Source organism: Andrographis paniculata, unplaced genomic scaffold, assembly GCF_009805555.1.
Source record: "Andrographis paniculata isolate CXL003 unplaced genomic scaffold, ASM980555v1 Contig71END, whole genome shotgun sequence".
Lineage (NCBI taxonomy): Eukaryota > Viridiplantae > Streptophyta > Magnoliopsida > Lamiales > Acanthaceae > Andrographis > Andrographis paniculata.
Genome location: NW_026137608.1, coordinates 3,202,394 through 3,224,206, shown reverse-complemented (window position 1 = coordinate 3,224,206; position 21,813 = coordinate 3,202,394). Strand labels below are relative to the sequence as shown.

The window sequence follows — 21,813 nt, the reverse complement described above, 5'->3', positions numbered from 1 at the left end:
AAATATTTTGGTTCTAATATAAATTATTTTAATTAATTTTAATTCCACCATTTAAAAAATTAACAAGAATTACCAACGTAACGAAAATGATGTGAATACTGATAATGACGTACGTGGATACACCTGTGTTGTTGCAGTGAATCAAAGTACACTGTCTGTGTTCCATTATACGAGACTGTGTACATTTTTTCGTTCATCATCAACATATATGGTAGTAGATGATGGACAAAAATGTGTTGCTTCTTGTTTTTGAACGAATTACGTTTTCAACTCATTACCTCGCAGTCATGAGTTCATCCCACACCATCAGTTATCTCTTGTTGGATCACTTTTATGAAAATGCTGTAATCATATTATATATATATAATACATGCATATTAGTGCACGCTGAATTTAATAATTTAGCATATTATCTATGCCGGTATTATAGATGTTAATAATTGTCACATATCATCTATATATGTGAGTTTTGTACTCTTTGTAACTTTGTATATTTCAAGTTAGTTTGCCTCTAAATATAGGTAATGATAGAACAAAAAATTAACACGAAGTAAAATATCACAATATATTATTATTTTCATTTAAAGAAATAAACTGTAGAGAAGTACAACTAAACAAACATATAATGCTTCTTGATATGTTACTGTTACCGATTATTTTTTTTAATCTCTTTTTAGATGTGTATTGAATTTAATTCGATTGGCATAGAATGCATGATCAAAAATATATTTGAACTATAAATATAGAATTTTGACAATATAATTTTAAAATATAAATTTATAGTATCTTTTATATTTATATGATATTGTATAGTCTTCACATTGTCGATAAAGTTGATCCGATTGGTAAATTTTTTTTAGAGATAAATGACATTAATTAATTATATCTAAACTAGAGAGGATTCTTTTTTCTTATATGATATTTAGATGATTAGATCATGAACATATATTCATAAGTAATTTTAAAAAGTCACAAACAAATTTGTTTAAAGCCAAACCCACATCTTTTATTAAGCCTCAACACAAACAGTTACTAGATTTTTAAATAAAAGAAAAAGATGACGTAGCTTTACTTTTTTAAAAAAGGAAAATGGAAAAAACCAATCAAAACTATTTATTTTATTTTTTTCATGAACAAACAACCATATTAAAAATTTGACAACATTCTTACAATAAGTATTGTGCTTCTTAGAAAAATATTAAAAATTTCACCTAATTTCTTAGATAAAACAGAAAAAAATACATATATATATATATATATCGTCTAGTTTTGTTTTTTTACAAAAAAAACATTTTATGCAAACTATATTATATTAAAAAACAGAGTTTGCTTTTACATTCATTCATAAAATACAAGTACCCAAAACAAATTTACAAAGTGCTTAAAAATGGAAGAAAATAAATGGACTAAATAAAATAAAATCATTTTTATGGCTTTCATTAGCTCGGATAAGATGTATATATGTATATGAAAGAGAGATGTTACACATACTTGAATTGGGTAAAAAATAAAAATAAAAAGGCAGGCGTGGGTATATGTCTGGGATTGTATCGTATCGTATGTACAAAGAATGCCCACTAAATACATCTATCCTAAGACTGTCTATCTACCTAAGGATGGATGATGATATTATCATTTGGGAAGAAAAATGTACAAATGGAAATGGATGGCTGCAAGAAAGCCCTCTACTTCTTCATGCACAGAAAAACAAAAAATATGGCGAAAAAACCACTCTCAAAGAAGCAAGAATTCGGGTGTTACGAAGTTGTACCAGTACCACCACCGTCGAAAGAATCAGAAGCAGGTTTCAGATTTCGATCAAATTCAAGCAACGGCTGTAGACTTCTCTGCACCTGTTGGCTCTGCAACTTGGTTTCTTCAAGAATCATATCCAAAGCGCGCTTGCAAGAATCCTCATCCCGGAATGCCAGGGTCCACCGTCCGTCTACCAAATGTTTGGATTTCACTTTGCCATGGCCTTTGGCTGCCGCATCTGCTAAGGAGAATGAGGATGGACGAATTCTGAGGTGCAGCCACCGCTGATGCTTGTCGTCAATCCGGGGCTGGAGTACAAATGTACATGTTAACTAACTGGCCAGAAACTTTTAAGTGAACTAATAAATAAACAAATAGCATTTCATAGGATAAGATAAAAAAAAAAAAAAAAAAAAAAAAAAAAAAAAAAATCTGCAAATCTATAAGGATACAAGCAATGCACAAAAACAGCTCCATTGATAATTAAATCAAGGGTTTCTGTACTTCCAATTTTTGTAAGTTAACCGCTATTAATATGTTTTGAGTGGCCAATTTATTAAGTAGGAAGCTTTGAATACGTAAGCGACAATTCATAGTCACACTGAAGATGTGAATTTTCATAAGAACAATACTCACATTACATCCTGCCAAAGGAGCAACAACACGAACAACTCCATGGCGAGGTTTCATAGGGAATTCTTCTGCAAGTACAAGCCAACCAGGGTTTCCGAAAGAAACTGCAAGGAAGAAAAAATGCCGTTCCTTGCCCCTCTCGAATGCAATTCGACAAGGAAGAGCATCCACTGAAGAAGATAGACAACAGAACAAAATACCAAGTAAAAACCGAGATACAGAATCACACAAACATCAATTATATGTTCTTTTGTGTTTTGATTTATGTTTGTGTTTTTGGTTTTAATGTTGTTTAGCTGAAAACAGTTGTTTGATATTTGGAAAATAGACGTTGGATGTGATATTTTTGGAGAAAACTAAACATACAAGATTGAAGAGTAAAAGAGTGTTTAAAAACACAAAAGGAAAAACACAATAGTGTATACCCACATTTCTCACAAAGAGAAGGCAAGAACAAACATTGTGAAGGACATATCCTCTAACCTCTATGACAACATTGCATTAGAAATGGCAATTACCAAGATTTATTTCAGTGTTTGGTTTCATTCCTGATGCATTTACACCAGCTTTCCTCCCCCTGGAGTTCTCAGCAATTTCCTCCGAAGTGAGTACAGGAGGTTGATCTGGCAAAACTCTACCAAGCGAAAAAATATGGAGATGATGAAGCAGTACAAATACCTAGAAAGATCAGGACAACAATTAGCAGTAAATCTGGGAATAATTAAATATGTGAGAAGCAGCGCACAGACAAGATTCCAGAATACAGAATGTCTAGGTTAGCTACTCCCATTCTATTAAGCAAGCATATGCTTATAGCATTCCATCTGTGTTTTAATGTACACCATTCAAAGAATTATATAAATATATATCATAGCTTTGCCGTATCATCATACAAAACATAAAGAAAGCACAACAAGAAAGACCTTCACTGTCTCACACATTCTTTCACCAGCAACAAAGGAAGATTCAGTGGAAGCATGTTCTGGAAGACGAAGGAAAACAGACAAAGAAAACTCTGTTAACTAGTGCAGACCACTCAAACAAGTTCAAAGACAACTTACCTAGCATTTACATTGACATGGTAAGAATGAACTGAAGAGAGGGATAAGTACCTTCAGAGGGGGCCTTGTATGATGACAAGAGCATCAACTTTGGATCTTTACGAGGAGAAGAAGCCTCAATTGCTGCAGGTAATGCTTAGTTATTTAGTCAATTCTCCCAAAGAAAAGAGTGACACAAACAAACAATATATTAGACACCTCTTTTGCACTTTCTCCACTCATCGCAAATAACTGCCACCAAATGATCAGACCAAGTCCCTGCGGTCTCCTCCAGCACACAATTAGTGCAATGGCGGAATGATTCCTGAAGATAAAGACTAAAGTGTCATTCCACCCAAGCCCGCTGTTTAATTTGCAAACACTGGAGATGTATAATGAAGGAAAACTAGCATCACCAAATCATTACACTACCACAATTATTATTTCATACATAATCCAAGTGGCAAACATACATTGGGTTTAAACTCCAAACATGATCTCAAGATGTTGAGGATTTGGTAATGATGAATATTAACAAAACCCAGGTCATCTAAAAAGGACTGCTGTTACTTAAATTGAACCAGTAAATAAAATAAATTAACATAACTATAAAATTTCTTACCTTGAGTAATCTAAGATGATTACAGTTAAACTCTGCTTCACTGTAAGGCAACAATTGACGCAAAAGCCAACCACCATCCCAAAGTGTCTCTGCCGAGACATTTGAACGGCAAAACAGACTTACCAATGCATCAAGTACCTAAAAAACAGAGTTGTGTTAAAGTTTGAAACTTGCCACATAACTACCAACTACTTAAATTTCTCAGGTTCCATAATAAAAATAATGATCAAGGCAAAAGGGAGGAAACACTTTTCCTTCAATTTTTAGTTACCTAATGAATCATAGCATCAGCCAAAGTTGACCACAATCCTCAAATTTAAAAATCTTCATTTCACTAGTTACTAAATGCTAATCACACACTCTAAAGAGCAATAATTCAGTTCAATCATGTTCTAGGATTTCTAAAATTGTATTCCAGGGATGAGAAGGTCTCACTCACGTCACGTGTACATATTAGATACAGAGGTCACTTATTCTCTTTGAGGCACACGCTTGTTGTAGCTCTAGAATGATTTCAGTCCCAATATGTATTCTGATTTCCAACACATACTATATGATTAATTATATAAAGATGTTAATACCTACATAATTAAAACATATAATTCCATATGCTCATTTATTATTAACTCTACTTTAAGTGTGTTGGAGATAGGGAAATAATATACTTAAAGCCCCTAACTTTCCCAACGCGTTCACCAGAAAAAACCTAACCAAACAAAACCTGAACAAGCCTAAACGAACATGAGGGAAAAATCGACTCTGCCCACAAAAACCAATCAGGAAACAAGGAACACCATACCACTAACAGGAACATAATTCCAGCCAAGCATACGGCTACACTGGGGTGGAAAAGCGAATCGCACAATCACAGATCACCAAGTAGTTACCCAATTAAGAAACAATAACCCAAATCAAAAACCCCACACAAATCAAACTGAAGGCAAAACAAATCACACGATCAGATAGATCACAAACCCTACCCAATAAAACAAAGTACATAACAATGCTCAATTGCAACCCTATGTAGAAACCAAAGGGATTTGAACAAGCGATCCAATCAAAATCTGAATGAAACGTAGCAAGTCAGAACACCTTGGAGGAGATTTAAGCAGAACCAGAGCTGAATAGATCCTGATCAAATATGCCCAGGTAGAGGATAAAACAAATAAAATCGGTGACAGGAAAACAGTGGCAGGCTGTGATTTGGGCAATAAGACGCAAGGAGCAACGAAGCTGATAGTGGACACAAGCCTGACAGCAGAGGCACAGAGCGGGACAACATCAGGACAGTGCTGTGCAAAGTTTCTCTCTAGTGTTCATCTGGTTAGGGGTCGTCAAGTACATAGGCGACGGTCGTGGGAAGAGACTGGACTAAATCAAGAAGAGACTGACTAAATCAAGACGCCATCAAAATAGTTTCAAAATTATAATTGGAATGCAAAATAAAAAACTGAACCAATTACAAGATCCTACTCAATTCCACAACCCAACCAACCTTCCATTAGGCAATCAAAATAGGATGGCTCTAATACCATGTAAATATATGAAAATAGTTTTATGTATTTCACAAGGTAAGGCTATACACGCAGTCACACATACAGGAGTAATAATCCCCTATCCTAATCTAACTCTACTACAATTATTATCTATATAATCATCGGTACCATATTATTTGTTCATGCAATTCATTGTCCTGCCTCCTTTAAGTTGCGCAAATCCAACTGGGACAACTACATTGTTATAGGTACAAAGAATTGTCTCAGATATAATTTTCGAGTGGGCCTGTCATGGGAAAAATCCTGTTCCACAGTGTCCAAGCACCCACCCCTTAGCACTGCTTCATTTCTCAGATATAGCTTAATCAAAATATAGATATTAGGCATCCAGCGGGAAGCATAACTTTCACCCCACCCCCATTCATACATGCCGATACAATCCCTTGAAAATTCAATTTGAAACTCATTCCTTTACCAACTATGACAACACAAAACTGCAAAAGCCTCAATAAAACTTCTGCAGGAAGATACCCTATCCCTATCACTGAAACAAAGTAAATGAGGAAATTACAAATGAATATTAAAATCAGAGGTGCAGCATCATAGCCAAGACATATAACACCAGATGGGACAATGGGGATAGAATGCAATGAGCCAAAAACATGGAGAAAAAAGATGAATCACAGGCATATTGAAAGTAATCAATACATACTTGAAATCTATGCATACGAGGACTCACTCCAACATCTAGGCCTCCAGAAGAAACTCCAGTGTAATCCTGTACATTTATTTTACAAAAACATACTGAATTTCGAATTACTAGCTTGAATTAAGATTATAGAACTAGAAAATACATTTGATCCAACCAACAAAATTGATTAGTGAAGAATAAAGCATACTCAGAAGTTAAGAAATTTGATACTAAAATAAACAAACAAACTTACAAATTTGTTTAGCTGATGATTCATGAGGTCAAGTTGATTACTAAATGTGCTCAACTACCCTATAGTCAAGAAAAATTTAATATGGAACAATAACCATAGAAGCAGAGACAAAATGCATTCAAGACATTAAGAAAATCAGATTTTCAATTTAATAGAGGATATCACCATATCAAGTGCATGAAGGGAAAAAAAGGGAAAGTTTCTAGGCTAACTCACTGAAATTCAAGAGAGAGAAGCTACAAACGTTGTATTAAAAAAAAAAAAAAAAAAAAAAAAAAAAAAAAAAAAAAGAGGTAAAGGAAAAAAGAAAGAAAATAACATTGAAGTTCTATTCTCTAAATATAATTAGAATCTTACACGGCTGTGAAACTTTCCAAAACACAGGAGATAGTTAGTAAACAAATTTTTTCTTTATTTAAATCACTTTTGGACAATTAATCAAGAACGCATGCTTTCTATCTGAACTTCAATGCCTTTGGTCAGGATAGATGAGTGCAGGTAGAATACAATTAGAAGTGAATGGACAAGAAACAAAAGCAATGGCATCTTTACCTTCAACCTTTGCAGATAAATATCAAGGTCACTACAGATTCCATTTCTAGCACCACTACTTTGTGATGAGAAAAGTTGTTCTTCCCCAGAATCTTCCCCAACCAAGGCTTGCTGCAGGCATGCAAAAAGAGGCATATTACTTGAAATCATTAAGGGATAGCCACAGATGCATAGTGTTGTGCCAGAGTAAAAGCATTGATTGATACCAGAAATATAGTTCCAAAGAAAAAATAGCAATGACATGCTAACTAGAATCTATTTGAATCCCACAATACCCGAGGAACTATAATAAATAAATCTGACAGCAAGTGCGATCCAGATGGTCAGTTAACTGATTCAAAAGAACCTTAGACTCAATTATGACAGCTACATTGATACAGTTATTGGATCATGATCAATTCATATTCATTGTGGTAGTCTTTTACTACTATGAATATTAAATCAAATTTAGAGATACTGCTAAGGAATAATGCAATCAATTTGAGCCTCATCCTATGTAACCAACCATTAACCACATAATTATATAAAAAATTACAAGAGAAAAGCTGTGTATAAAAGCAAACCAAAAGTAACTTCTGGTCACGTAAGAGATTAAATTTGTCAGACATATGATAAGAATGATTCATCAGATGAGCATTCCATAAGTTCTTTGTTACTTTTAATTTTCAAACGAGAATTTAAATCACCAACTTAATTTCGGGAGGTCCTACTTTCCCTCTTTCCAATCAACCACATTATACACTTGGTTAGATATAAGTTGGAGATATTAATTAGTATTTAATTGTTAGATTCTTAGGTGATAGGGTGTATGTTCATTTCATCTCCAGAGTCTTTTGTTTATGTGTCTTTTCATATCATGCAGATTATCTAGAGATATTTCTGCAAATGTAGTGTAGACTATAAATGAATAAAATAGTATTTCTACCATCCTTTCCATCTCTTGCAACATGCCAACAAAACAGATTGGGTTTTTTCTTCAACCTGCATTGCACCTTCTATTTTCTTCACTTAATCTTCCCCTTTGACCTTAATCCCAAGATTAATCCTACCTGCCAAACCAGTGTACTCTGGCGACCATGATCCCTCTGGCAGTGTTTTTGTAATCCTCTCCACATGCCAGCATGTGAGAGCGACACACCAGCAATCGCAATGTGGCTCAGCTGGTTTTTAACACTGAGATTGAATATGGTCCTTTTTTAGGACTCCAACTGATTTCAACTTCACAGTTCCATTTCAATTTCAGGCCGTTGTATTGCTACTGCCCAAAGCATATATTGTTCTGTCATTGCTATTCTGGTAACATAAGGTCCAACCTTGATTCTGATTAGTAAAGCAACAGTTGAATGGAACTAACTATTTGTTGTGATTTAAATTTAAATATATAGTGTCGTTCCTTAAATAACAAAGAAAGACCACTTATCTTCAATCTGGTCCTCCTACTATTGCTGCATCATGGAAATTGGCAAGCATATAATGCTCAATTACTACATCTTGATATGGAACGTAATATTCATGTTTTTCTCTCATGTTGGCACATGCAAGAAGCCATGGATCTTATGTTAAGCTTCTTTATTCTTGACATAATCAGTGTGTATGACATGTCCCTTGAAATCTTTCAGTCCAACCAAGAGAAGGCACTCATTGATCCGATCTAAAAAGCCAAATGATCATACGAGTAGCTACACTCTCTCCTTCTCATTTGAATATTCATGGATGTTCAAGAAATGCCAAAGCAATGAGAGAAGTTGATCATGGTGACATCTCTAGAAAGCCTAAACTCTAAATTTTAACTTAACAGCACAGATTTTTCCATCTCTTGATGAAGTTTACCCTTGTCGTCTCGATCCATTTCCAAAGTTGTAGCTAACTTCCTCTCAATAGGTCTACCCTAATTATACATCCTTAGGCCTAGTCCTAAGCAGGGAGAAAATTCATTCCACCCATTGATCAACTGATGAAAGTTACAACCACACATATTGAAGTGTTTCGAATAGATTGTTTCTACATTTTTCTGTTTGCCCAAAAATATTGAAATAAGTCACAACCACATACCAGAAGCTTCTTCTTATGTTGTTTCCGCTGCGGAAGTATGCCAAGAGCATCAACCATTAATTCATCAAGCTCTGCAGCTAACAAAACAACTTAGGGCACAGACCAAAATTTACAGCTGAAAAACAAGATTAAGGGAGTTGCACTACCTTTTGTTTGCAATAAAGTAGCCAGGACACATAATGAACCTGAAACTTGAACATCGTTTCCACTGGAAATAAATGAGAGCAGAGCCTCCCTGTACAATTTGCATATGCAGAATATAGTCGAACTTAATTAAAAGTTAGTAACAATGATTCTAAGTACTGAAGTTAACTTGTTCAGCAATGCAGTAAATTATTTGGCACAACAAAGTCGTTGCTATTTTAGCAAGAACATTCATCGTTAAACAAAAGTGAAAAGAAAAGAAATGATATCAGATGCTATTTATAATCATCAGCAGCATCTTAGATACAATAATACTATAAAACATTTCAATTACTTGAATGCCAGTGTCTTTATTTTATTCAACAATATTCCAGCATCTCCCCATATTTTAATATTCCAAAACGAATAATCTATTGTCTTTTTCATTACATATCCAAAAGAAACCCCAACTTGGTACACCATTTTGGAATCTCCTACAGCAAGTGAACTATAGAAAGTACCATTATGCCTAAAGCTCATTAGGCTATTTAACAATATGAATAAAATGATTGAATGGAGATGTCTATGATTAATAATATGCTAAGCCTAATACAAATCTTTCGGTGTAAGATATGCATAGTGGAACTACTTTAAGGTCCGATATCTTTATAAATAGTAATTTAGGGAATTTGGAATGTATAATCATAAGACTGTTTGCCATTTTGGCCTGATGGCTTGGAACAGGGAATATATGCTTTTAGGACAGCAAGTAATTCCTATATATCTTTCTCTTTCTTTAATTTCCTTTGATGTATTAACAAAAGGCATACCCTTTGGCACCAATTCAATTTTCTTCTTAAAGGGCAGAAGCATGGAAAAGAAATGAGATATTTTCTTTACTCAAGTGACGCAGTTTAAATCAAAGCATCTTGTAGCAATATATAATGTAAAACAGTAAATGTAAAATGGAAGTACAGGCATGCCTATTATAAAAATGTGTCTTCAAACATTGATTGCAGATAGCTATTAAAAATAAAAAGAAATTCAAAAAATGATTAGCTGTCAAAATAATAATAATTATAATAATAATAATAATAACAGAAATTGATAAGAGATCATTTGCTCATTTCAGAAAATTAACTATCAACAAATTAAGCTAGTTAACAAGATATAATAAGGTGAGAAAAAGTAACTGTACACAAACTTTAAAGTTATTTTAAGGATGAAATTAATATGATAGATAAAACTACCTTGGAGCTAAGTATGCATTATGACAATCGTGAACCAGAATGGAAGATGGTCGATAGTTTTGAGAAGAGCTAGATGAAATAACACTAGCTTGAGATCTTTCATAATTTGCCTCTGAACTATGTTCATCCCTGCACGATTCATGGTTTTGGGCATCTGAAGAACCTTGGTCCAACATATTGCCATTGAGCTTAGCTTCAGAATTTTCAGAGAAGGTTGGTGGAGAACATAGAAGGGCAGTTGCAACAATGTTTGCCAGATCTTTGATTTTGAGAATGCGCAAAATGCAACAAAGCAAATATAAAGAGGTAACAGCACCAAGCCCATGTTCCTATAAGTACGACAAAACATGGTCACTTAAAATTATGTAAAAACATAGTAAATCATGTAAAATATAAACAGAAATACACAGCATAATACAAAGAAATGGACCAGAGGATCTGCATACATTGAGTGACCCAATCCTCAAGGAAGGAAGAATAATAGGGACTACCAAAAGCTTCAAAACGTTGTCCATTATTATCCTCCCAACATCAGGAATTCCAGCAGAAACAACATCACTAAAGTAATAGAGATTATCTTCAATCTCATCCACAGAAGAAAGAACAGGTGAAGTGGATTCAATACTTGTATTCCTGTCAGGTAAAACTTAATTTATGTCAGAAAGAACTTTGTGAAGAAAGTCATTTTGGGTAGGTAAAAAATTCCAGATCTTACTTTGAAGCATTTGAAACTACTTGGTTCAAATGGATACACTGATCTCTGAAAAATTTGACCAAATTCACAAAATAATCCGTATGAGGGACCTTCGATACAAAATTGTTTACAGCATCATCTCCAACTACAAATCATCATGAGACATATAGTAAAACATTCCAGGCTGTCAGGGTATAAAACCACAAAAAATTAGATCAGAGGATTCAAGATTAAAGGACCTAAAAAGAACTCACCATGATAGACATTCAAAGTTAAAGCTCGCACAGCAGTTCGAATCATACTTTCTTCATGGAAGGCAAACCGTATTGCCTCGACATACAAGGGGAATGAGACAACTTCATCCTAAATAGCCAAAATACGTAGAAATAAGCCAGAGTGCAGGGGGAAAAAAGAGCATAAATTAAATTGCATCGTAGATTTTTATTATGCTATAGAAAACAAGCATCGGTTAGGATCCCAATTTACCTTTTCAGTAACATGGAAAATCAACAAAGCCAGAAAACACAGTAATGATATAACCTTTCTAGGATCTTCGCAGGGATTAAAGGTTGTTTAATTCCTACCATGTCATTTAACCTATGATTTCACCATGAAATAATACTCTTTTTTCTCCAAATTCGTACCATATCATGTAATCTATGATTTCACCAAGAAATAATTCTCTCTTCTTTCCAAATTCCTACCATGTAATGTAATCTATGATTTCACCATGACAATGTGAAATAAATCTTTTCTTGCCAAATACTATTAGTAAATAATAATAAAGTAACATCATGAAACCCATCAGTTCAAAGCTAAAAAATAATGACCTAGGGGGAGTGGCGACATAGGAGAAACAGTATCTGAGACACCATAGATTGAGTTATTGGTGCAAAGGTTCTTTTAACTACTTGAATGTGTGGCTGCAGAAACACATCAACTCTGCTGCTAGTTGATGATGATAACCCCCAAGACCTGTAGTTAAAGGACGATACAATGGATGCTATTGGCAAGAACGAAAAAAAAATATCTCCAAGCAAGAACAGAATCCTCGTCACTCTTCCAATGGTAGTCTCCAAACTTCAGTCTTGAGGTCAAGGCTGTTCCAGAGTGGGAACAAGTTGATGTGATAGATATGGGTGGGGTACAATCCTGGACTATGTCTTCTTAGACTTAATTTTGATATTTATACTCAGAATAGGATTAGCATTTTAACTTACTAGAATTACTGTGGCATCTATAATAAGCTAGGTATCAAGGTTGGGGCTCATCTTTTCTTTTGGAGAATAAGATTTTGAAAGCAAGAGTGTTTTTTTCTGGCCGAAACCTCAAGTTCGGTAAAACTGATTATAAGAATTTAAAACTACATAAAACATATTAGATAGTAGTACCGCTAAGCTCATTGAGCTTATCTATATGTATGTATATACATATATATTGTATGTATCAACTCACATGATATCAGAAGGGGTCAACCCAGTTCCTTTCCAAGCAGTGTGATTTCCCAACTCATGACCAATCACTGCAAAGCTCATTGAGCTTATCTATACGTATGTATATACATATATATTGTATGTATCAATTCACATGGTATCAGAAGGGGTCAACCCAGTTCCTTTCCAAGCAGTGTGATTTCCCAACTCATGACCAATCACTGCATGCCGCCATTGCTAGCCCCTCCGTGTGCCGCGTTGCTATCCTCTCAATGCGCCGCCGTTGCTGCCACCACACTATACTGCAGTGATCTTCATGTTTTGTCTACCAAGGTTCTCTATAGCTATGTTGGAGCGGCCACATTTCTTCATGCCCTTTTCCTTACTTTACCAATTGCCCAATTGGTTTAATTATTCTATCAGTTGTGGGCATTAGGTTGCATGATCATTGAATAACAACCTGCTGTATCAATTACTTCCAGAGTTCAAGTCCCTTTTTTTTTTCTTTTTGGCTTCTTCACAGCGTTACATGGCCTCTTCATTGTCTTCGGCCATCATTACTCCAACATACACTATCGCTACCAAGAAATTATTGGGTAATTCATATTATTCCTCTTGGTCAAAAACCATTAAGATGTGGTGCAGAGGGCAAGACTTGATGAAGCATCTTACTACACCATTGGAGTATGTCAATCCTAAATATGTGGTTGCATGGCTAAAAGCCGCTGATTGTTGTGACTTGTGTGCATAACAACTTTTGCAATCCATAGATGTTTCGTTGCATTCACCATCTCCTAAAAATTATGGAGACAAGTTCCATTACTATATACTAACAATATTCATTGCTTATATAGTGTCTCTAACCTGTTGCATCATCACCAGACTACCATGTCTATGCCAGAATTGTCAGGATGAATATTGTCTATAAAGGCCGACTTTAATGGCGTTCTTCCACCAGGCAAGTTTGCATTTGAATAACTTAAACCGCATGACATGTTTTTGGTATAATTGATAGTCTTCAACCTAAAGTTTCTTAGGTTCATGATGAAATCTTATCAAGCTCGGCTGTGACATTATTATGATATTTATATATGACTATTCCATGTTGCCTTTGTAACATTTCTAGATTCTAGTACAAATTGTGGCAACTCTACCTTGACATCTACCCTTTATCCCAAGGATGTCCACGATAGCCGCGTACTACTCGGGGTGACAGCCCTCATCCCATTGTAGTACTGCAATCCATGGAGTCTTACCAAAGAGCGATGCTATAAGTTACATAGGCGCTCTACTTGGACTAATGTAGCTCATGTTGATTTGCCTCAGCCTTACTCAGAACTCTTTCTTTCTTTTATGCTAATCAGTGAACCTGAATATGAAGCATCCCTTAGTACTACGTATCTAAGCAGTGAGTTACCATTGTCTTGTACTTGTAAGGTCCCATTGCTTGTGTCTCCCAAACCAACTCCACATTTATATCCTATTGTAATTATTGATGAAATTGTCATTACTTGCAATTATCAAGGTGCAATAAGTGCACTAAAATGATATTTATTCCAGGACTTTCAAAGTAAGGATTTGGATCCCTTAGATATTTTCATGGCATTGTAATCGCTCTATCATGTGATGGTAATGTGGTTTAACAATGAAAGTATGCCTCAGGATATGTTAGAAATACACATGAGAGACTGTAAACCTATAGACTACTATGGAATTTTTAAGTCTAATATTCTTATTTATCATCGGGAGCCTAATATTGGCTATCGACAATTAGTCGGTAAGTTTAATTATCTTACTTGCCCCAAGATTTCCTATGTTGTTATTTATATGCTCCAAGTTGAAGGAGAGTGTTACGTAGTAGTAGGTCCAAGCCCATGGGGATCATCTACATGTGTGTATATCTACTGTAGAAAACAAGCCTTCAGATTATCAATTCACAAACCACAATAGATACATAATCTATATGAACCACAACTAAAAACAAACACTGTGACTGCATAAACTCCTTGAAACATAACGACAATAAGAAGCAAAAAGCATGATAAAATGACTCGTCTATAGTAACCATATGCAGTTACCGGGACTAGACCACTAACAAGTATGGTTTCTGGGTCGCCAAAGTTGGAAAATATGTTTCAAAGAGCAAGTTATGCCATCACAATGATGCATTTGTAGCGATTTGTAAGGAGAGCTTAGACATTTGAATTTATATATAACATAAGTAGATAAAAGAAGTAACGAAATTCCAATTTAATTACAAGCATACTAAAGGTTATTGAAAGAAGGAAGAAACTTACATCTTGTGTCTTGAAAAGGAGAGAAATTGTATCTTTGTTCAGTTTTCCACTTATTGCCCTATCGAGTCCATAAGTAGTTCAAAACACCAATATCAGGAAGGCAATTTGCAGAGCAATACAACCAAGTAAATAATGTATCATTTACAATGATAAGATCAGCATGAAACAGGTGATTATGGAGCAAACCTCAGAAAGGATATGTAGTAAGATAACAGCTCCTCATTTCGGAAGTCAAATTGATAAGATATGAGATAGTTAACATGCTCGTTGCTAAACATATAATCTGCAGAATATCCAAATAGGGATTATCTCAGATAGCAAAGCAGGTGCAAGATAAAAATGGCATGTTGCTCAAATTAGGATAATACTATGTAGTATCGCACTTACATATGGAATGTTCACATTTTAGGTTCTGGATCATTATACTCATTGTCTGCAACAGCTGGAGTGAGATAACTTGGATTCTACTAATTTTTAATATTCGTACAAACTCACCCATGACCTGTTTCTCCATAAATAATCTATAAAGGAATTAGAAGTAATGCAATACATACTTGAATATTTAGTGTGTATGTGTAATTCAATATATAACCACAATAAAGACAAGAGGTGATATCTCACTCAAAATAGGTAGGATCATGTTGGTCACCATAGGTTATCAACTCTGCAATAGATCTCAAAGCCTCAATCACAAAATCCTGAACAAAGATGAAGTGAAGTCAAACGTTCATAATAGGCATGTAAACAATATAGGAAAACAGAAATGGCATGAAAATTTGTTACCTTGTTGACCTCATTCACAAGTTGAACTTTCATCAGTTGATCAATTAAAAATCTGTAATTGAAGGTGGCAAAGAATTTTTCTAAATCTTAGATAATCAAAAGTTTAAAGAGTTGCATACAAATGAATTGTGGTTGATGCTGTGGAAAAAGTTTCCATAAAGCTACAGTGCATGCTGTGGGCTTTTCAACCAAGAAGCAAATTTGAAACATATATAAAATGAAACATATATATCTTATATGAAATTAATTTCTATAATTAATTTTATAGTAACATGTTAAGAAAATACAAAAGGACTGACAAACAAAAATAAAAAGTTGATTTCAAGATTAAAAATAGATAACTATAAAATAAATAATAATGTAATACACTAACTGCTAATACTATAATAGTATTAAAAAAATTAAAAATAGCCCTAAATAGATAACAAGAGAGAGTAGAGGAGGGCATTTGTGCGCCATGGGATGAAGCGGTTGTACCCAGTGGACAACCGCAGTGATAGCAGGAGAGAGTAGAGAAGAGTGGGGGGGAGAGAGGATGACAAGTTAGGTTCAATCGGTTTCAAGGTTTACGGGTTGAGGTCGATGCGGCTTGGGGGCCTGGGCTGGGCTGGAGACTTACAACGCTCTGGGCTAGCCTGCCCAGTGCCATGGCATCGCCAGGGTGTCGCTAAGGCTGACCCAAGCCGCTTTGTTTAATATGGCGAAGCAAAGTGTCCCGGCGCTCCCAAAAAAGCACCGGGATGCCATGGCGACACCGTGACAACAGTGCTCTACTGGTTTCACTTCATGCATTATAGCTTATGTTTACTAAGTTCTTAATTTTTTTATAAACTCAGGTAGTGCTAAGGTTCAACTTAAGTTTACTGGTGTTCACTTATTTTAAATATTTTATTCACTCTTATATAAGATAATAACTTTATTCATTTTATGGAAATTTTATAGCAATTTATTTCCAGCAAAAAATAGAGATAAATAAATAGAGAATGATATGGCTTTGTTCTTACGATATTCATTTAATAGAAATTTTATAATGCAGTTACTATGCAATCCCCACGATTTCCAATAAAAATCAATTATATTTTCCCACAAAACATCACATCTGAACACTACTAAAATACAAAACTCAAAACACAATCACACACAAAAAACATGAACACACACACAAAACACAAACACAACCACACCCTTAGTCTTTAACATCCTTACACCAGACATATAACAAAGGACATGATACAGGATGAGAAGTTTGATTGTATATGAAATTCATCACTTTGATTTGTCTCCCTCAAAACTCAAAATCACATAGAATACCTAAATAGCCAAACAACATTTTATCTCGAAATAAACGAATCTTTAACTTAAAATGCAAAAAAAATTCCAATTATTATTCTCTATTAATTGTTTATACATGAAATGACAATTATTTTATTTTTATAATTTTCATATATATATATATTATATGTTGATTAACTTATTGTTTTACTTAAATTATAATATTAAATAAATTTATTTTATTTTAATTATTTTTAAGGAAAATTTTATATGATAAAAAATTCTATAAATAATAAGTTAGTACTCCCTATGTCTGTTTACTTTTTTTGTTTGTCCACAAAAAATATATATCTTTTACTGTCGGGAAGCCCCCTTGGGTCTAGATGAACAGTTCTACAACATTTCCTAAAAAAATTTTACACACTCCTTAATCTATACCCTTAACATTACACTTATTTACAAATATGCCACAACCTTCTACACACTCAATTTATCTAAAATTTTCTCTCATTTCATTAGTTCAACTATACTTCATAAAATACTCTTACTTTATATCACAATCAAATTCATTAAAATAATTGGGCAGAGGGAATAGTATTTTAATAAATTTATATTTTACAAATAAAATAATTTCCATCTACAAAAATATAAATACATTAAATAGTACTCCCTCCGTCCCAAACAAGGTGCAACATTTGTTTTGGGCACGGATTTTTAGATGAGTAGTATTAAGTAGGATAATTTAGAAATTAGGTGATATGATGGAGAGAGAAATATATATTTTATTATTTTTATTTGTGTGATGGGATGAGATAAAGTGTGGGGTAGAGATTAAGTATAATTAATTATTTCCTATTTTGAAAATATTGCAGGATGTTTAGGACATACCAAAAAGAAAATGTTGTACGGTGTTTGGGACGGAGGGAGTATTTAAATAAATGTATATATTTTACAAGTAAAATAATTTACATTATGCATAATGTAGTACAAGGACAAGCTAAGGTGTAAAGGCAAATAAAAGAGAAAAAAAAAAAAAAAAAAAAAAAAAAGGATCAAAAATGTAAAACACTATATATGGTTTTGAATAGTGAAATTTTGAATTAAAATAATTGTTTAATGTGATATAAATATATATATTGATGCGAGTTTTTTAATGTAAAATTAAATTTTAATCTAATATAATAAATAAAAAAAATAGGTATTTGATTTGATTTTTTTTTGAATAAAAAATTGAAATAGTAAAATCATTACAAAATCCCTCAAGTAAACACACCAATTGGATATATTTGCTTCTTTATGTTAGGTATGGGGAATTGTGTCGGCAATATTTGAATTGGTAACTTTTGGTGAATGGATAAAGTGTATATATTATACATATTGTGTTAATGTATATATATGTTTATATTTTTTAATAATTTTTACGAAAAATTGTGCTACCGAAAAACACAATGTGAACAAACCCATTGTGTTTCAAAAATTAGCTTTCAAACTCTAATAAGCTCTTTTAAATACCTAGTTTACCAAACACTAAAATTAGTCATTTGACTAGTCAAATAGCTAAAAGTTATTCAATAAACTAAAATCTCCTGAATAAGCTATTTTCATATTGATTCATGTTCACGTTCACTCATAATCTACACTATATGTACACAATACTCTGACAACGTATCATCACATCATCTATTCATTATACATATATATAAGTATATTCTGAAAACATTTAAATAAATAATTCATTAATGGGAAAACATTCCGCAATCATCTGCAGGGCTAAGCATTTGTCTGGCCAGACTGATGAATAAAACAGGAAATATGGAAACTTCTGTTATCAGTTCAGTTATCGGCTGTTAGAAATGATGAATGATTTATCACTAAAAGACTGGTCACTTCATAAAGAAGGCCAGAGGCAAAAACGATGTTTCTATCAGACATCTATATACCATAAAGACTTCAAAAATCTTCAGGAAGAGTAGAGTTTCACATCTACTATTAAGACGCAACTATCGCTCTCCATCTGATTGCGTTCAAGCAATTAAAACCAATAGATCTCTGATTGTTCATCAACTTTTTCTCAATTTAACAGTAGAAAGTAGAACTGTGAACCTAGATAAACAAAAAATAATACATACAAACTTTTTAGATTGATGTGATTCACTATTGGAGTCCTGCCAGGGATCTAGGAGCAATCACAACTGAACTAATTAATTCAATGTTAAAACTTCCAGCAAAGGCCAAGCTCAAAGTATTCCATAAAAGAATTACAATAAGTCTACAGCAGTACAGTACAAAGAGTTCAGGATGTCTGTATGAAATTGCAAAGGTAAACAGTATGCCAGAGAGCTATAACTGATAGAGAACTGTCCTAAACTGGGATACACCACAGAATGGTGATCAAGAAAAATAAATATCCTTACAGAACTCCAAAACATAAGATGAAAAACATCTACAACATCAGTAATAGGAATCTTTATAAAAGAGGGAACACATCAAGAAGAAACTACGGATTTAATTGTCTGGATTTCATTTGACAGCATTAGTTGCATTATTAAGCTCTACTTTATTGCTCACAACAAGCAACAAGCTTACGTTTTATCAAATGTTCTTCCTCTCTCCCTGATGTACACTAATTAATCTTTACCGTAAATATCAATAAATACAGTCGATGAAACGCATATCCAATTGGATGTTTGCCTAGTATATTACATAAACATTCTAGAAAACCCAAACAGAGATCAGAAAGATTACAATTTAAACCACTAGGGCACTTCTAACATAACTATGTGAAGATTAAATTATGATAGTCTATCCAAACTGAAGATGCAATCAGTCAGTATATGCATCCAGCTCGATAATTACTAATCTAAAGTCATTCATACTCAAAATCGCAGAGGCCAAAGATTAAACGCCAGCCATAAATACATCCAGAACTATAGAAAACGTATATAACAACTACCTGAGTTCATCCAAAGAAAATCTATCCCGGGATCTCCAAAAGGAAAACCACATCCTTTTAAGAGCTCTCGATCACGCTTTCTTCCTTCTTTTCATCAAATTTCATACTCGTAAGTCCCACGAGACTTCAGAAAGGAACATCCCCAAACAGATTTTTCCGGTCGAATTCCACGCAATCAATGCGAGACAACGGTGCCCCGTGGAGGGGCGGGAATAGGGTTTGTGATTGCCAAAATCCTCACCGGAAAAACAAAAAAAGAGAAGAAAAAACACGAAATTGGGAGAGGGCAACGGACAAGCACGAGAATATACGAGGAGGGGTTCTCTTAATCAGATCATGGAACATGAAATCGACATCAAAACAAAAGGGTCGGTCTGTTGCTTCAGCAAGCGGGTCGGAGCATTGACATTGACGCAGGCAAATTGGCGGTGCGCTGTATCGAACGAGGCGGGGCCACCTGTCGAAAGTTACCCCCAAAGCCTATAATTGCAATTTGCATCGCGCACCTCTACTCTACTGTGGAGATCGTCCAGGCCCAGGCGGTGGTGACTCCATGGCAGAACAGCTGGAGCTCAGCGGTTGAATGCGTGCTGAATTAAATATTTTTGTTGGGCTCGACCTCAGTATACTTTTTCGCACACAGCCCCGGCCCGGCCCAGCCCAGCCCAGCCCAGTCGAACTGTTTGGTTATTTTCTCATTTTTCCATGTGGTTATCTTGGCATATTTTCTTTGCAACCTTTTTTTGTTATTTAATTTTAATTTTTTAATATATTATATTCAAATTATATATGTATACAAAATATTTTATTCAACAAGTATTTAATCTCAACATACCAAAAAAATTACAAATACACAAAATATATAAATATATCGAATAACATTATAATTATAAAAATAAGTTAGTTAAAGAAATCACAATAATTGTTGTTTTAAAATAAGTCTTCAAATTCAAAATAAATTAATTGATTTGTTGAAATTTTGTTACCATACAAAGAAACAATAGAATAAATCAAAATAAAATTTAAATTTTTTGCAAAAGATTGGAACATCATCTATATATATACTATTGTAAAAATATGGTAGAAATTGAAAATATTATTCATTATTTGTTGATGTTTAAAATGAACATTTATTTTTTAATTTGAAAGACATTATATTTCATCTATTAAAGAAGCTGTAAAAAGTTTTATATATATCTTCCTTTATTATTTAAATTTGTTAATATTCAAATTTCAAATCAAAATTTTAAAATATTTTTACATCATATAACATATTAAATAAATTTATTTTATTTGAAATAGGATATATAATCCATTAAAAAACATTGTTAAAGAGTTTGTAATTAATAGCTAATATCTGAACATCGCATTTTTTTTATATTATTCTCAATATATATATAATACACTCACAAAAGTCAATCTTCAATATAAAATATTATATTTTATATTACCGACACTATTTTTTATATTTTACATTAAAAAAAATCCTACAAATCATAACACTAAACAAACAAACCCTTTGAAAATTTTTTTATATATTTGTAATAATTCATGGTTCATTTGAATTGGTCTAGTTTTTATTGTAATATTTCTTTTCTATAAAATAATATCATATGGAAGTTGAATAATATGTTATTTTTTTCCTATTCCAAAATGCATTTGAAATATCATCACAAATTTATAAAATAATTTTTCTATTTTTAAGACTTTGTTTAGATAAATCACTTTGGGATTGAAGCTGTTTTTAATTCACGATATAAATTCTAGCCTAAGTTTTCAAAATCTTTACTTCATATTACTGAGGTGAATCTCATTCAAATAATTTAGACTTAACACTAATAATATATTTAATATATTATATTATAAAATATAAATATAACAAAATATTTGTAATTTTTATTACTCTTACATATA

At 33.3% G+C, this 21,813-nt stretch overlaps 1 protein-coding gene across 4 annotated transcripts; it reads right to left on the bottom strand.

Moving 5' to 3' along the window:
* Positions 1-1,411: 1,411 nt before the first annotated feature.
* LOC127264865 (protein TRANSPARENT TESTA 9) lies at positions 1,412-20,461 on the bottom strand. 4 transcript variants are annotated; one of them, XM_051294414.1, is made up of 21 exons: positions 19,900-20,461; positions 15,675-15,726; positions 15,513-15,589; positions 15,279-15,412; positions 15,078-15,174; positions 14,892-14,949; positions 11,416-11,524; positions 11,183-11,306; positions 10,914-11,100; positions 10,468-10,796; positions 9,241-9,329; positions 9,095-9,171; positions 7,043-7,153; positions 6,259-6,324; positions 4,051-4,188; positions 3,648-3,753; positions 3,501-3,572; positions 3,312-3,403; positions 2,907-3,066; positions 2,392-2,558; positions 1,412-2,063 (listed from the first exon to the last, which is right to left on the bottom strand). In XM_051294414.1, exons 1-21 carry the CDS (start codon positions 19,950-19,952, stop codon positions 1,758-1,760), a joined length of 2,604 nt encoding a protein of 867 aa, XP_051150371.1. In that variant the 5' UTR covers positions 19,953-20,461; the 3' UTR covers positions 1,412-1,757. The 4 variants fall into 4 exon arrangements, with proteins under 4 accessions (XP_051150371.1, XP_051150373.1, XP_051150372.1 ...); XM_051294416.1 differs by having other exon boundaries at positions 3,312-3,370; XM_051294415.1 differs by having other exon boundaries at positions 9,095-9,165.
* Positions 20,462-21,813: the final 1,352 nt, after the last annotated feature.

Coding starts and splice junctions, on each gene's coding strand:
- LOC127264865 (XM_051294414.1), bottom strand. CDS start 19,952: ATGTGGTTTTCCTTTTGGAGATCCCGGGATAGATTTTCTTTGGATGAA. Junction 15,727..19,899: donor TTTTCTTTGGATGAACTCAG/GTAGTTGTTATA, acceptor CTTCAATTACAG/ATTTTTAATTGATCAACTGA. Junction 15,175..15,278: donor AAAATGTGAACATTCCATAT/GTAAGTGCGATA, acceptor GATATTCTGCAG/ATTATATGTTTAGCAACGAG.